At 37.3% G+C, this 18,099-nt stretch overlaps 1 protein-coding gene across 3 annotated transcripts in view; it reads left to right on the top strand.

The window, feature by feature from the left end:
- Positions 1-16,856, top strand: part of CUL3 (cullin 3) — a 102,528-nt gene extending 85,672 nt beyond the window's left edge. For all 3 annotated transcript variants that reach the window (XM_056120821.1, XM_056120828.1, XM_056120836.1), the window contains 6 exons: positions 2,375-2,499; positions 2,964-3,060; positions 4,688-4,822; positions 8,639-8,825; positions 10,849-10,994; positions 15,158-16,856. In XM_056120821.1, the coding sequence (XP_055976796.1) occupies positions 2,375-2,499; positions 2,964-3,060; positions 4,688-4,822; positions 8,639-8,825; positions 10,849-10,994; positions 15,158-15,289 (822 nt within the window). In that variant the 3' untranslated portion in view covers positions 15,290-16,856. The remainder of the gene's footprint in view (positions 1-2,374; positions 2,500-2,963; positions 3,061-4,687; positions 4,823-8,638; positions 8,826-10,848; positions 10,995-15,157) is intronic.
- The last annotated feature ends 1,243 nt before the right edge of the window (positions 16,857-18,099 follow it).

Raw genomic sequence — 18,099 nt, 5'->3', positions numbered from 1 at the left:
GTCCATATTTCTCCAAAATTTTGGCCTAGACCTCTTTTCCACCAGTAGTGAATGAGTGTCCCTTTTTCTACACAACCACACTAACACGGATTATTTTTGTACTTTGTGATGTGTGTCAATATTGCTGGCTTGTGAAGATATTGTTGTTTCAAGAAAACCAACATTTTTTAAAAGTCTTAATAAACATGATTAAAATTTATATGAAGTAATAGCCTTTGCCCCAATAGTCAAAGCAATCCTAAGGGAAAAGATGGGAGGCTTCTCTTTTTTCAACTTTCAAACTATACTGTAATAGCCATCGTAATTCAAACAGTATGGTACCAGAATAAGAACAGACTTTTACATCAGCAGAATAGAATGAAGAGTCCAGAAATAGGTCCTTAGGTGGATAGTTTATCTTCAATAAAGGAGTAAAAAGTATGAAGCTGTTTGGTAGGAAACAAAAGATAGACTATTTTGCAAATGCATTTGGGGAACTGATTGATCACATCAAAAGAACAATGAGATATCTCAAAGCAGCGAGATTAGCCCACATCACAAAGGATTTTTTTTTTAAGTTTCTAATTACTATGCCTATGTTGGCTGAAGACCTTGGATGTGAAAATTACCTTCTTTAAGTAGAGCTGTTTGATTAAAAGGTGGTGGAGAAAGGATTTTATCAGTCTGTTATTTTCTTTAGTTTAAAAAATCAGATTTTTTTAGTGTTTCATCATAATCAGATGTATTTTGTGCTCTCATAGAATATGCTTTATAATTTATCTACAACAAGTATTTATATCGCTCTTCAATTATGACTTCCACTTACTTATTGTATGGTATTCTTTGTATGTAGTTAGTGACAGTTTTATAATTGTTGCATAGTCAAAACAGAGCTTTCTGAAATTTTTTCATTCTTAAACTACCAGTTCTTGAGCTGATGCTCTGTAACTTCCTTAGTGATTCTTGATTTATTGAAATATACCAAGAAAGAGTTCTTAACTTGCTTTTCAATGTCATAGCACTGTAGCACTGTCCTCCCGTTATTCATTGATTTGATCGAGCGGGCCCAGTAACATCTCCATTGTGAGACTTATTGTTACTGTGTTTGACATACCGAATACATCACGGGTAGCTTGCCAGGCTTTGCCATGCAGGTGAGATACTCTCAGTAGCTTGCCAGGCTCTCCGAGGGGCTGTAGGAATCGAACACGGGTCGGCCCAGTCGGCAGCATGTAAGGCAGACGTCCTACCTGCTGCGCTGTCACTTCAGCCCTATCAATGTCATAAAAGAAGTAATTTCTTAAAAGTCTTATACTACTTTAGAATATTTCACTTTAGACACGTATCATATTTGAGAGTAATTTAAGGTTTGTCTATTTTTCCTTTGTTTGTATTTTTAAGTGAATGGGCCAAAATAATCCATGATTGCTACCAATTCTGTTACATCTGTAAATCATGTGAATGGTTCTAGTCTTTCTTGGTTATTCCACTTCTGTGTACATGTTACTGTCATGTGTCATCTTTGAATATAAGCAAATTGCATGGTTTCAAAATCCTACTAAGGTAGCTAGGATGAGGAAATGTTAATCACTAGGTTGTTTTTTGAGGCTCCTCCCGCCCCCCACCCCCCAGTTATCACTGTTGTCTGTGCTAAATATGAACAAAAAATTCCTACTTTGATGGAAGTTACATTCTACCCAGTTACAGGTGAGAAACACTTGGCACCTTAGAGTAATAAGGAGATACGGAGGAGTTGCAGGGGACAGTGGTCAGAGTCCTCCTTTCAGAAAGTGACACTTGGAAGAAAGGCCTGAAGATAGGGAGCTAAATGTTTTGTATAGAGAAGAGGGCAGAGATATCATTGTCTGGCTGCATTGAATCGATCCATTGATCCCACACATCCATTACCCACTCGCATATAGGCAATTTCACACTCTCTGTTCATCATCTGCTAGAATAGCTCCAAAGGTTCATCAGCTAAGATTTCTAGCTTTAATTTCTTTAAAGTGGAATCATCATTTACTATTCATGATGAAATGTGAGTGAAATGCTTGTTGGTATTTATAAATTTATCTTTCTCTTAAAAACCTGTATCACAGACTAAAATAGGTTAGGTAACAATGGTCTAGGAATAGCCGTGAATCTCAGTCACAAAAGGAATTCTGATTGTGGCAGTGATTCTTCTGAACATAGTTTTTGTAGAGGAAGTTATAGAACACTCAGTGTCTAGAACTGGATCTACTCTGTCCTGTATAAATGTTGTTGGAATATAACCAAGATACTAGAAATGTTTGCGTTTAAGATTGTGAAATTTGAAAACTCAATGCAGTGTCTAGACAGATATACTAAACCTAGTTAATTTGGAGGAAACTTCTTTTTTTTCCCGTTTCCACAGGTCTCTTTAGGTGGTGTTGACCTCACGGTTCGGGTGCTCACGACAGGATATTGGCCCACTCAGTCAGCCACACCAAAGTGCAATATCCCACCAGCACCAAGACACGCTTTTGAGATATTTAGAAGGTAAAGTATTTTATTTATTTATTTATTTTAAATCAAAGTATTCGGGAACCACTGAGCTATTGCTCAGGATCGTATGGGGTGCCAGAGACCAAACCTGGTTAAGTGCATGCAAGGCAAGCGCACTACCCACTGTACTGTCCCACTGGCCCTTGGATATGCCTTCTACTATATATACTATTATATATGTTTGTCATTGAGCAAGCTGATCTTTTGAACAGTGACTGAGCAGCAGACCAGGGGCAAAGTATACCCGTAAAAATGAGTAGACCCCCTTCATCACTTAGCAGCCAGCTAAGTTACTTGGATCTGTCCCTTGCTTTGTTTCCGCCTTTGATTCCTAAAGTTTTCTTTGAGTTTTAAAGTCTCCCTTTAATGATGTTTAAGGATTATTACCCTCCTGTCATTTATAATTTTAAATATGAAAAATGGTCTGACTTTTCTAAACCTGGTTTGATTTGCTCAAGGTTTTACTTAGCCAAACACAGTGGCCGACAACTCACACTCCAGCATCATATGGGTTCCGCAGATCTCAATGCCACCTTTTACGGACCAGTAAAAAAGGTAAATATTGATGGCCTGAATGTGTTTACCTTAAGTAGCCTATAGGTCTGGGATTTGTTGACCTGAATAAATTATTTTTCTGTTCTTTCCCTATTTCGGGTATTTTTAGATGGGGAAACTTGAATGTATTTGCTTCTATACCCTCAGTTGCTAATAACTTAAAAGTGTCTATCAGTAGTTTGTCTTAAGGATTAGCTATCAATTTTTCTTAAGGAATAGCTAATAGTAAGATAATTATATGCGTTATTATAAGAGAGGCTTGAGAAAGCATTGTGTAAAATAATTTAAATTGATTTGAGGGAATATATAAGCTATCAGTTATTTTCATAATCTTAGACTCCTGTAATCCTATTTCTAGTAAACCAAAGCAGTTAATACTTAAGATTTGTGAAATGCAAAACATTACCGATGTGACCGATAACAAAAACACACTTAGGAATTTCCTCCACTTTTTAAAGTTTTTAAAAAATATGTATCTCATTTTAAAATTGTGATATTTATTCTTGTCACTTCTACTGATATAAGGTCAAATTAGACTTTACATGCTCTAACGTACAAAGTTAAATAAATTCTAAACAAGGCTTAAGGAAAACTACTGAATTTGTCATCCTGGCAGTAGATAAGCTTTTCAATATTTTAATTCTTCCTAGTTTGATATGATGTCACTAGAACACTGTTTATTAAAGTAGCATTTAAAATGCTTATACATGTTCTAATTATTATATTTAATTGAAATGAATAGCCATTGTTTTCTTGAATAATGTTTGACACTGTTTTATGTAACTGGGAAGTATACATAAGATTTCAGTTATTGGTTTTTGTTTTGGGGTTTTTTGATTTGTTTTGATTTTGAGTGTCAAGCACTTTTTATTTGCCTCTGAGGGGAGACTGTGCTGCTGGCGCCCAGTCTCCACCCATAGGAAATGAAACTGGTCCCAGGGTGTAGTTCAGAGGAGAGACAGGAGCCTGGGGCCGCTGGTTCCTGTCAATCAAGTACTTGGGTCCGGAGCCTCCTCAGGGGAGGGAGAGAAGCCACACGCCACATGGGAAGCCTCCCTGTTCTGCTTAGCTCAGTGGGCTTGTTTTTATTTTAAAGAAAAATATTTTTCTTAAACATGTTCAACAGAAATCAGTGATTTTATGTTATAAGCAGATTAGTGGGTTTTTACAAATCATATACTAGCGAAGACTTAAATCTCTGTTTTGACCTCTTAAATCAGAGAGCAGGAATATATCAGAAATTTTCTCTCATGCACTTCTCCCATCCTCTGGTTTGTGTGACCTTACTGATTGAATCACATAAGAAGAGTATCTACTCCTTGGCACACCTTTGGTGGCGGTGTAGTGGCAGTGCTAATTAATCCATTATTACTTCATTGTGTACTTTTTAAGTAATCTTAGGTGTAAGTATAAAAAACAGTTTTTGTTCACAATGCTAAGATTCCTGTCTATAAAATATTCTCATACATATAAGCATCTACGTTTTTAAGTAGCATTTTCTTTTTCTATAGGAGTGTTTTATCGTTTTAACAAAGGGGGAAGGTTGGACATTATTATAGGACTGACTTTTCAGACGTACGGCCAGAGTTACCAGTAGATAATCTTACCTTTATTTTCAATGAAACAGGAGGATGGATCTGAAGTTGGTGTTGGAGGGGCACAAGTAACTGGCTCTAATACGCGGAAGCACATATTGCAAGTCTCCACTTTCCAGATGACCATATTAATGCTCTTTAATAATAGAGAAAAGTACACATTTGAGGTATGGAATATAATTACGCAAATTTTAACCAGTCATACTGTTTCTGATTCTCACATGTTAGATGCATCTTCTTTGACCAGCCTTTAGAATTATTACAATACGATGGTGAGCATTCTGGTCATGACAGTCATGGTGTTTTGAGTGGCATTTGAATGCTTTTAAAGAAAACTACTAAAATCGGGTCATGGATTCATCTGAGCATTCATTATACAGATCTTGGGTCATGTTTCATCGTTCCTGAGACCTAAATTATAATAAAATATATACTAAGTGCATAAATTGATGAGTTTAAGAAGCTGCACAGTTGACCTTTCAGAATCAAAATATAAACTATTGCTCCCCCAAATTAGGCACGTTCCATAGTAGTCAAAGGATTCGACTCATTCCTTCCCACTGTTTCCAGTCCCAGGTAGCCAGTGATCTGCATTACATTACCGTAGAATAATTTTGACCTTTGCAGAATTTTTCATGAATGAAATTCTTTAAATGCACCTCCCCCCCCCTTTTTTTTTTCTTTAATCCATGCATGTTTTCTAGAATTAGGTCACTGCTGGTCTTTTGAATTTCAGCCAGTTTAGCAGGTGTGTTTATTATTAAGAATTTAATGATGCTCAGCATCTTTTATGTGTCTATACTATTAATATGTCTTGTTTATAGTGACATTGTAACTGTCTTGAATATTTCAAAAGTTTTTTTTATGAATTCTAGATACAAATCCATTCTCAGATTTGTGTCCTATAAATATTTTCCCTCAACTATTGCTTATTTTTTGTTTAATTTTTTAGTGGTATATTTTGAAGAGTGGGATTTTAAATTCTAGCCACGTCTGTTGACCTTTTTCCTTAATAACTTATAATTTTAATATCCAAAGAAATTACTGGCTACCCCAAGATTGCCAATAATTTCCAATGTTTTCTAAGTTACTTGCTGCTTTTAATTTGACATTTGGGCCTATGATTAATTTCTTATATCAGGAATAAGAAGTTTCAAGGGTTGGAGAGCTAATACAGTGAGGTTGAGTGCTTGCCTTTCACTCGACAATGGCGTTTGATGCCCAGCACCACATACTGTTCCCAAACTCTACCAGAATTGATCCCTGTGAGAGTGGCAATATATATTGTATGGGAACCTTAGATCCATGTATCAAATGCAGAATTAAATTTCAAAAAGATAAAAACAAATCTTTAAAACTGATAAAAGAAAACATGGAATAGTTTTATAATTTTGATAACTGTGGGGCCTTTTCAAAATTACTGCATAAACCACAGAAGGATAAAACTAAATTTACAAACCACAGTTTAAAAAAAATTATACATCATGCCACATAAAGAGCATCAAACCGTAATTTAAAAGAAAAAAGAAACAATGAAAAGATCATGGGCAGGCAAGAAAATTAACCTGTAAATGGGGGTGAGGTAGAATTCTGCTTGTGGCTATGAAAGTACAAATTGAAACATAAGATGAGGGTGACACCCAAGGACAGTAGATACAAGGCTGGGAGGATTGCTCCATAGCTGGAAGCCTGCCTCATGAGTGGAGGGGAGAAGGAAGCTGGGATACAGAAGGATCACTAAGAAATTGATGGCTGGAGGAATCGGTCGGGATGGGAGATGTGTGCCGAAAGCAGATAATGAACCAAACATGATGACCTCTCAGTGTCTGTATTGCAAACCATAATGCCCAAAAGTAGAGAGAGAGTATGGGGAATATTGTCTGCCGTGCAGGCAGGGGGGAGGGTGGGGAAAGGGGGTATACTGGGAAGATTGGTGGTGGGGAATGTGCACTGGTGGATGGATGGGTGTTTGGTCATTGTGTGATTGTAACCCAAATATGAAAGCTTGTAACTATCTCACGGTGATTCAGTAAAATTAAAAAAAAAAAGACTATGTATTTGTCAGGGTTCATCAAATTTATATATGTATATATATATATAATTGATGTTTTTATTGTATGAAAGTTATATCTCAAAAATCTTAAACTAGTCATTATTTTTTAAAAAAAGGAAGTACAAATTCTATTTTTGTTTTATATTTTGGGGCTACACCCAGCATTGTTCAGTGCTTACTTCTGGCTCTGCACTCAGGGATCACTCCTGGCACTGCTCAGGAGATCGTATGTGATACCAGCAATCACACAGGTCTGCTGTGTGCAAGGCAGGTACTCTGTTTACTGTGGCCCCCAAAGAGACAATCTTTAGTCCAACAGATGTGCAAAAGAGTAACTTTGTGCTGAAGAGGATGAATTCACATGCTGTTCTGAATAGTTAGTAGCTTGAAAGTCACTTTTCCAGTACCTTATTAAATATAAAATCTCTGTGCTTTGGGGAAAATCCATCTGCATTACTATTATTGTTATTATTTATTTATTGGTTCTTGGGTCATACCAATGATGTTCAGGTGGTTACTCCTGGCTCAGCATGCAGGAATTACTCCTGGTGGTGCCCAGAGGATAATATGGGGTGCCGAGAATGGAACCCTGAGGAGCTGCATGCAAGGCAAAATGCTCCGCCCAATATACTGTCATTCTGGTCCCTAACCTGCCCTTACACTCGAGGCAAAAAGCGTGCTCCAATATAAAGTCTACACATTTTCAGTTTGCATTTATATTGTTACATGTAATATGGAATTTCCTATAGCTGTAATGTCTTTTTCCTTGTTTGGAAAATCTTTAAGAAATCACTAGAAGAAATTACGTTGTGTGGGGATAGCACAGCGGCTAGGGTGTTTTCTTAGCACACAGCCAACATGTGTTTGCTCCTCAGCCCTGAGTGATCCGTGAGCACTGCCTGTTGTGGCACCAACTCCCCAGAAGTAGTTACATTGTGAGATATACCACTTGTGTTTAACACTGGGCTAGTGTATATGTGTATTTGTAATCATTTAATTTTACTGGTATGTAGATAGGTAGTCAAAAGCATAGACAGCATGTTAATTTGCTGTAGTAAATCATAAAAATATCTCTTCCGAAGTTATTTATAGTTTTTTAATGTATGAAAGAGTGGAATATGTGAATAAGTCACTTAACACCCATTAGAATAATTATAGTCAACATTCTCTTAGTTTCTATTTAATTTGCTAGGGTTAACGTCTGTAGCATTTTAAAATGTCTAAAATGGGTGAATATATGAAAGATCTATTGAAGCAAAGAAATCTTCATCACTAAAATTCACATTTCTCCTTCCCTTTCCTAAATTTATGAATTGCACACTAATTCTCTTCTGAACTGCTTTTGTTTTCAGATTTGTAATTTATTTTAGTGCTATCAAAATGTAACCAAAGTTGCACGTTCGCACCAGAACATATTATCGAATTTTTTTTTCATTTTTTATATTAGCAGTTTTTAAAAAGTTTAATCACATAGTACTAAATGTGAACAGCTTAAATTATACACTTTGCATGATAGTATATTATACACTTTGCACTTCTTTATCATGAAGCAAAAGTTGCTTAGCAGAAAGTAGTATGGATAGATTTGGAAGGAAATTAAAGTCTTTGTAAAACTAGTGATTATTGGTTAGCACTTTTATTTTTACTTCATTATAAAAGCAGTTACCTAATCTCTGCTGTGTTATGGCTTTAGAATATTTCATATTCTAAAACAAAAAAGACCCCTTTTCAGTATTTTGTAATTTAAGTCCTTTTTTCTAGTCAGGTAACATCAGGTTTTGTTTAAATAGTATAAATATCAAAACCAGGGAATTCTTTGTTGTAAATCATTTCCTTGATCACCTCATGAAATTTTTTTCTTGAATTGCCTCTCCTAGTGTCATTAATTTATTTTTTTAACCGTAATGATATCAATTTGATGGAATTTCAGGAAATTCAGCAAGAAACAGATATCCCTGAAAGAGAACTTGTCAGAGCCCTGCAGTCCCTCGCCTGTGGTAAACCAACACAGCGGGTGCTCACGAAAGAACCCAAGTCCAAGGAAATCGAAAACGGCCACATATTCACAGTCAATGACCAGTTCACATCTAAACTACACAGAGTCAAGATTCAAACAGGTATCTGAAGGAAAACTTTCCCCTCTAAATTACACATTTTCCTCCTTAAATCCTATCTGTTGGTTTTCTGCTGTTAAAAGACTGCTTTCTGGTATGGCATAATATGGAGAATTAAGAAACAAGACGAGTGTTTGGTGTTTCTGTTACAATGTGGTTGAGTTCCAAGTACAGTAAGTGTTTAAAAATCTAACTCAGGCTGTGACAAGTTTACTTCCATATGGTTCTCTACTTAAAAGTTACTGGTTTTTATGAGTGTGTTAGCGTTTATAAAATAGTTGTTTTTCACTGGTTAAGCTAATGGTTAATGGACATCTTAGATCCAGGTTTTAATCAAATAACCCTGATTGGTATATCTCTTTGGTTCTATTTATTCTTAATCAGTACCTCTTAAACCTTTTCTTTTTGGTTTTTGGGCCACACCTAAAGGTTCTCAGGGTTTATTCCTGGCTCAGTGCTCTGTGCTCAGGGATCAGAACCATATGGAGTATCCGGGAATCAACCAAACTCAGGCTATCCATGTGCAGGGCAAGCTCCTGGCCCACGTAACTATCTTAGTGGCCCCTCCTTTTCTTTATGACACTGACTTTTTGAAAGAAAAGGCATTATTATTTCTTGTGCTTTAATAGTGCAAATGCTCTTTTAATTTACTTTAAAAATATTTTAACTTGAAAAGATATTTAAAGCCATTTTCTTTACCTGGGATTCTAATTAGAAAGGGCTTCGTGGATGTACATGTCAGGATCATCTTCTAAATCTCTAGTCTGGTGGTGGGTGTGCCACTGCCTGAATCAGCAGTGTTCCAGATGGTTCTTTGTAAATCTTCCAATTTTTACCTCTAGAGATTTCAGAAGTTGGTGAGCAGATTATAATAAGCCAGTTACTACTATTCTTTTTTCTTCTATTTTACTGTTTTTTTGTTTTGTTTTGGGTGGTTTTTTGTTTGTTTAAGGACACCCCAAAACAACAACAAAAAATTGTGCTCAGGGCTTACTCCTGGCTCTATTCTCAGGGATCACTCCCGACAGTGTTCAGGGGACCATATATGGTACTGATTGACCACAAGTCTGCGCATGCAAGCAAGCATCTTCCTTACCTGCTATACTATCTCTCTGGCCTCCTCTCCTACTTAAAACAGCACACAGTTGTAGGGGAAAGACTTGGCAGCAGTTGCCCTGAAGACTCAGAGCAGTAAACCTCCTAAAAAATTGGAATATAGTGTTCATTTATGATCATGTGGTTGCCATTGAAAAAAGATGAACAATAGGAAATTGCTAGGTTATTGGTGAGAGGTACAAATTAATTAAGCGAAATTCCTTTACTGGCAAATAATGGTGATTTTGAATTATTGAAATCTGGCTGAACCTTAGCTATAACATACTCCTTCCTGTAGAGTCTAGGAAGGTGTTATCTTAGGTACTTTTAGAAAGGTTTAACTTGGAGACAGGGTGATAAAATACTAGATAAAGTACCTCTTTATGTCACAAGAGCATGCCAACAGTTTTATAGCTAGAGATACCTAGCTACTGGGGCCAGAGTTATAGTACAGCAGGTGGGGCACTTGCCTTGCATACAGCTGACCTGGGCTCAATTTCTGGTGCTCCCTGAGCACCTTCTAGTGTGGTGTAAATGGTAAAAAAAAAAAATGGTACCTTGTGCTCTCTCTTGGCGCAAAAGCCGAGAGCGAGAGAGCGAGAGCAAGAGTGAGCGAGCGAGCGAGCACGCAAGCTACCATTTTTCTCCCAGGAAGAAACATTTTTGTCTTACAAAAATAAAGTTGGTTTATTATCTTTGTAAAATTAAACTTCCAGTTCTTTAAAAAAAAGTTAATTTAGAATAACAGGATTTTTGTTACTAAGCAGTTTACTGGTTACTTGGATTTATTAATAAATGTGCATACTCAAGTCGAAACAGACTTTCTCCTGTGAATCGGGCTAAATCATACTGTTTTGCTCCTAAAGTAAATTTTCATTACTTTGGAAACTATATGCTGATTTCTTGGTTAATGCCTGTGCTTCTGTTTCAGTTGCTGCCAAACAAGGTGAATCTGACCCAGAAAGGAAAGAAACCAGGCAGAAAGTAGATGACGACAGAAAACATGAGATAGAAGCTGCTATAGTCCGGATAATGAAATCTAGAAAGAAGATGCAGCACAACGTGTTAGTAGCAGAGGTGAGGACACGCGGTTAATGGAGAAGCAGCAGCATGCGCTGACAGTTTAGAAAAGTGCTGTACGCAGCTAGTTTTCAAATTAGGAGATCATGGCCAGGTAACACATTATAAACATGGCACTTACGGGCTGAAGAGACAGCTCAGCAGAAGGGAAAGTGCTCGCCCTGCGCTCCTGCTCCTGCTGACTCCTAGCACTCCGTGTGGTCCTCTGAGCACCACCAGAAGTAAGCCCGGAGTACAGCCCTGTGTGGCCCCAAAACAAACCAACTCCATTAAAAGTAATAAAAAAGAAAAGCGACACCTAATAATGAGACACTTCAAGAGCTAATCCATGCATAGTGAACAGACAAGGGATATTACCACATGAAATCTAAAGTGTTTGCTTGTTTAAATTTTGGGTAATTTAAACACAACATGGCTGTGCTCAGGGCTTACTCCTGGCTCTGCACTCAGAGGTTACTCCTGGGCATGCTCTGGACCATACAGGTTGCCAGAGATCAAAGCTGGGTTGGCTGCATGCAATGCAAGTCCCGTCTGTAGAACTACTCCAACTTCCAAAGCTGTTTCTTTTTCTTTTTTCTTTTCTTTTTTTTTTTTTTGGGGGGGGGCGGGGGTTCACGCCCAGCGATGCTCAGAGGTTACTCCTGACTTTGCACTCAGGAATTACTCCTGGTGGTGCTTGGGGGACCATACGGGATGCCGGGGATTGAACCCAGGTCAGCCGAATGCAAGGCAAACGCTGGACTATGGCTCTGGCCCTCCAAAGGTGTTTCTGAATAATTGTTGCTGTTTTACAAGTCAAGAAACATAGGAATGGAAGGCCATTAGAGGAGAGATGATCAGGCCTAAATAAAACATTGGTAGAGGGTGAAGAGCAGAATAATGACCTGTGGGAAATAAAATCAGCGGGATTAATTGAAGCTGAAAAGGGGGGAAAAATTAGGGTAACTTTCAGTTTCTTGCTTGATTGGCTAGAAGGTGACCTGCACAATCAGAAGTGGGAGCAAATGTGCTGCGTATCAGTTTTTATACATGTTGACATGTGTCACATGGAATTGGGAAGAGAATTCTAAGTGTGAGTAGTCAGCAGTGTCGAAACTAAAAAGACCAAATAAAGAAACCGGAGCACAGTGATTGTTTCAGTTTTTCCAAATGCTTTCATTGGATTGATAACGGTGGACATTTAATGTCTTTGACTTAAGAAATTGGAGTTGAATCGTTGAGAGTGAGGGTTTTGTCCTTTGTGAGGTTGCCATGTAGGCAAGGGCAGAGTAAGTAGTCTTAGAAGATAAAATGGTGTAGTTGAGGACTTCTGGTTTTATTCTTCTGGATGACTCAGAGTAAAGGAAAATTGCTTAAAGCAAAAGCCAGTGTTGAGCTCAGTGACAGAAATCATGCCTTATGTATAAGGCTCTGGGAGAGTTGGGGGAGACGGCTTGGGCGGGGTGGGGTGAATGAAGGGATCATTGATGTACCAAGCCTGGCTGAAAATGAAAATTATTTAGAGCCCTGATTTTTGTTCTGTTTTTGTTTTTGGCTTTCGGCTTTTTTGATTGGGGGCAGGGGCAAGGGCTCCACTCAGCTGTGCCCATAGCTCATTCCTGGGTCTATGCTCGCGGATCACTTCTGGTTAAACTTAGAGAACTATATGAGGATCTAACCCAGGCTCGCTAGGTTTAAGTACCTTACCTGCTCAACTATGTACATCCGTGACCCCTAGAGCAGTGATTTTTTTTTTAATTTTTATTAGTGAGACACCATGAGGTACAGTTGTAGACTTACAAATTTTTGTGCTTGAGTTTCAGTTACACAATGATCAAACATCCATCCTTCCACCAGTGCCCATTTTCCACCACCAATGATCCTAGTATCCCTCCCACCCCCATCCCCTCCATCTCACCCTGCCTCTGTAGCAGGGCATTCCCTATTGTTCTCTCTCTCCTTTTGAGTGTTGTGGTTTGCAAAAGAGGCAATGAATGGCAGTCATGTTTGGTCTATAGTCTACGTTCAGCATAGAGCAGTGATTTTTAACCTTTTGTATGTGCTACCTACATACCAGAGCTACTAATAGGACACAAATTGGTGGTAAATTTGTAGTACACGTGTTTCTGAAAATACCTTTGTCTAAGAACAAAGGCCAGTGAACTGAGGTGTTACTGATCAAGGATGTATGCAAGTCCAGATGAATATTTGTAAGATGTGGAAATTTGAGGCATTTCAAACTGAAATGGTCCGTATCATGTGTCTTCGTCCCCCATGTAACAGAATGTAGAGTTATGCAGTAGAGTTTAGGTTTAGGAGTATAAGGAAACTCGAATTTGAAATATATCAGAAAATGATACACAGGAACTTAACCGAACTTGAATTTACAATTGTGTGGAATTGGTTGACAACACAGGGTGGCAATGTAGGTTTCTGTTGTGTTGTTTTGTACATAGCAAGGAATAGTTGTAAAGAAGTGTAACTGTTCTAGTGAAAGTGTGCAGAGCGGGTAGCGGGTATATTAGATCTGTGGGACTGCATTTTGTTGTCCTGGTCTACATAAAGAGTTTGAAAATTACAGCTTCGCTCAGCAAAGAACTGTGGTCAATTTTGAATGATATATTGAAGAATAGGTGTTTTTGGATTAGAAACCAAGAGAAATCAAGTACATAATACACACACATGCATGCACACACGCACACACACACAGTGTGCATGTGCACAGTCTGGACCCTGTTAAGAAAGTGGTTAGGTTTAAGACAGGAGCAATAATACTGTGGGTTAGGGTGTTTGCCTTGCATGTGGCAGACCTGGTTGATTCCAGCATCTCATACACTGGTCCCCCCGAACACCTCCATTAGTGACCTCTGACACTACGGGGTGTGGCCCAGGGTTAAAGGAAGTTGATAATCATATGGGAAATGGAGTCAGAGCTGACAGACCTCGTGTGGATTGAGGGCAGGAAGTGATAGTACTGGGAAGCTCACTGATACTGAAGTTTTGTTGGAGAATGAAATAGTGAAGTCTCAGGTTTCAAAGAATGATTGTGCTCTTGGGAAATGAACTATGCCAGCAGGAGCTAAAGAAAAACTCAAATTTTCACATGTGGGTGGTCTGCAAGACAGCAGAGTAGATAGACTCATGGGGAAAGTATGGATTTGGGGGCGCAGAACAGTTCAGATTCTAATCTCTGACTACTGGCTCAATTACTGCTTGGATAAATCCGTTTTCCTCTCTGGCTTATTTTCCTGTACTGCCAGTGAAGAATGTCAATAAGGACTGGGTTCCCCAATTGTATCTCTGGCCCTCCATTGCCCCGAGCATACCAGGTGGAGCCTAGTGACCTCCCAAGCATCTCCTGTGTCTACACCTGGTGTGCCTCAGGTGACACATCTTCTTTGTGCCCGGCACCGAACCTTGGATCTAATATTGCCAGGTCACACATCATTGGCAGTGACCCCTGGGGTTCCCAGCACTGCGGAGAGACACATCACCATAGCCCCAAAAGTGTTGTATCAGAAATGACTAATGAATCAGAGTCATAGAGATTAACTTTTATTTTTGCTGAGATTAATTTACGACTGATTATTACTGATATAATTTGTAGAATGGTAACGGTGGTTAAAGAAATTAGAGACATGTACTATTTTAAAGCATCACTTTACTACACCTGTTAACTCATTTGCTATGCATGACAGCTTAATGAAGTTAAAAGTAACTTACCCATAACAACAGAGCTAGTAAGATTGAGAGCTGGAACTTTGAAGATAGTAGTCAAGACCCAGAGTTTGTGCTTCCCATGTGCTTCCCATGTGCTTCACATGTGCTTCCCAAATTCTGTGAATTGGGAGAATAATTGGCAGGCTAGTGGATTATAGCATCGATGTGGTTAAACTAGAAGGAATATACTGGTACTGTATTCCAGCTAAATCAGTTAACTAATGTGTTTATAGTTACATTCTCACACCACAAGTATGCTCTTACCATACATTATATTTTTGAACAAAATACTCAAAATTTTCTGTACTTTTAACAGTGCTACTCAGGTTACTGAAGTATGATCTGAGTCTTAATAAGAACTTACTGTTCCATTAAGATATAAAAATGTTATACGGATGTCTTGCATTAGAATTGTCTAGTAGGAATTAATGTTGGTTTTTTTTTTTTTTAACCTTTTTTAGGTAACTCAACAGTTGAAGGCACGATTCTTACCAAGTCCAGTTGTTATTAAGAAACGTATTGAAGGACTTATTGAGAGAGAATATTTGGCACGAACGCCTGAGGATCGCAAAGTATACACATACGTAGCATAAAATGCGTTAAAAAATTGATTTATTCTCGGACTGTACTCTTCGCATGGACTGGGAAGTTCTTTTAAATCATTAAATATTAAGACGACCATCTCTTCTATTAAATTGCAGTACATGTTCTAGACCGTTCAGATCAAGCCTTTACTCCCTTTGAGAGTTTTCAACATCAATTGATTGAGCTTCAGGCTTTCCAACGTTTATCCCTGTAGAGATCATCTTTACAGTTCCTCGGGAAAATGTGAATGTGCCGCGTTTTGTTTTCAATACTGTATGAAAACAGGAAAAAAAAATAAAACAAAAAATTTAGAAAATGCAGCTCATTAAAATAAAATTGTTGGATTTCATTTCCCCAGGTCTTCAGTGTTGATGTAAATGTGTTTTTGTAGTGTTGCTTAGCACTTTGCGCATTGTATAAGTTGGGTAAAAACAAAAATGGTAAAAGATATGACACAGTTCCCAATTACCTTGCTCTGCTTCAAACATTTCTTTAGCTAGTCTTGTTTAATTTAAACGTTTGATAAATATACACAGACCCAAGCATACGATTTGAGCATGCTTTGTTCTACCACTTGCACTTACTAATCTTATAGCCTTATGACCAGGAACCTTTGTTTTGAGCTCACGACACACCCTGATTTGGTTTTTCCCTATTGTAATTTGAGATTTCCCAAATTAAGTATTATATTGATTAGGCTCTGTTCAGCTTTATCTCTATAAAAAGAAAATATTTTAGTATGTATAAATTGTATAATAATTTTTTGCTGTTGTACTCACTGCTAATAGTGGATTGTATAGGGTGGTGTTTTTATTTCATTTATTGTAGAGAAGAATAAATGAATTTAGTACACACGTACCCACTAATTCAAGTATGTCAGAGCACAAAGTTGGCAGCTGGTTATATTTAATTCAGCCCCTTTGAAAAGCACACGCAATCTACACTATTTATAACTAAGTTCAGATTTCCCTTCTCAGATGTGTGTTTTGGTGAAGCTGGGGTGCACCGTTCATTTCGTTTGAAAATGCATTCTAAAGATGCAATAAATATGGTTACCTTGATGTTTTCCAACAAAATCTTCAGTTCTTACATCCGTTTGGAACATGATTAAGCAATATTTTTCAGATCTGATGATTCTTGGGTATTTCGTTCTTGTCCGCCAAAGAGTCATTGTCTCTTGTTTTCAAAGATGTGCTTTGTGCTGAGGATTATGTCAATTCTCCTGTGCTTCCAACTTTCACCAATGTTTTTTTATCTGATCTGCCAAGATTTATAATTTGCTTTATTTTAACTTCAGAGTATTTTTATCTTCAATTTAATTTAATTTTATTTCATTTTGTTTTTATAAGACAATGTTTCAGGTATGTAATTGGGGCAAACCACTATAGATTTCTGTTGAATAGAAATATGAAATGTTACTAATAAGTTCAAATAACTGATCCTTCGTTGACTATCAATACTGTTGGTACATTTATTAGAATGTATGTCTCGAAAGATGGTATCTGTTTAAATTTATGGTCAAGTTAACGACGATTGAATTCTAATATGGATTAAAAACTCCATATAAATATTTTTCCCCATGCGTCTTGGGTTATAATTTTACTTTCACACTTGCAGATATGCTCTTGCTGAATTTAATTTTGTCTCCATTTGCACTGTAGAAATTATAAGCCTTATGCTTTAATCTCTACATTTTTTTCACTTTTCCATTATGCAATTAAGATACAGTTGAGAACTATCATGAACATTATTCTCAGGATACTTAAACCAAACGTGAGAGCTAGTAGTTTGGGTGTAACTTGGAAAACAGAAGGTTTTCAATTTCCTGTTTTTACATAATTGGTATTTTGTTATGGCAAAATGTTGTATCTTCAGGAAGATACTGATATTTTAGGTTTTAGAACTTTTTTTCATTGCTCTCAAATCCCAGTTAAATGATGTTTATATAACACCTTGGGAAATGAAATTGTGAAGATACAGAATGAATTGTGAAAGATACAGAAACTTCATTTGAAAAACTAAATGAAATAAATGCATTTAAGTGCAAATTCAAGCTATTAACGTCAGTAAAAATTAAATTTACATCATTGTCTCAAGTGTGGATATACAAATCTAGTGTATAGAGATACATTTACGTACACATTTGATTTTGGAACACATATTTGATATTTATGCTTCTAAAGTTTACATGTTAAAATCTCTCACCTGCAGCTGAGTTTAGATTTGCATTGAAAAAGTTGGACCTCCTGATGTTTATGTTTAGCTCATAAGTATTTTAGTTCATGCCACTCAGTAAATACTGACCGAGCTTTTTTTATTTGCAGCAAGTAATGTTTTTGTTTTTTATTTAATTTCAAAGAACAATGCATCCTAACCTGTTTGGTTATTCCTGTCTGATGTGAATCAATTTTGGTGACATACTTGAATTTAAAGGAGGGTGGTGAACACAGTTTTCCAACTGCAAAAACGATGTAATCTTTGTTAAACACTTGTTATACAGTTTTCAACCATTTTCAAATCCAGGACAGTGTTTATTTTGAATTGCCATATTATTTAAAGATGGAAAACTTGTTGCAGTTCCAGAGCACACAGCCTCAAAAATAAAATGTGGTTGTGATTGCAAGAATTCTTTATGTCCGTGAATTTTCAAAAGAGGTGGGGGATAGGATGCATTCGAGATGCATTACATTTAAACAGTATATTAGAGTCACCTATGTAGGTGAGACACACATACCACTCAGTCCTTAAAATGCTGATGAGCTTTCTATGTAAGAAGTATTAGTTTCAAAGTCCCAAGATGGCCCATGCCCCTAGTATG

The sequence above is a fragment of the Sorex fumeus genome, unplaced genomic scaffold, assembly GCF_029834395.1.
Source record: "Sorex fumeus unplaced genomic scaffold, SorFum_2.1 ptg000005l, whole genome shotgun sequence".
NCBI lineage: Eukaryota > Metazoa > Chordata > Mammalia > Eulipotyphla > Soricidae > Sorex > Sorex fumeus.
Note: the sequence above shows the minus strand (reverse complement) of the source record. Positions and strands in the feature narration are given on the sequence as shown.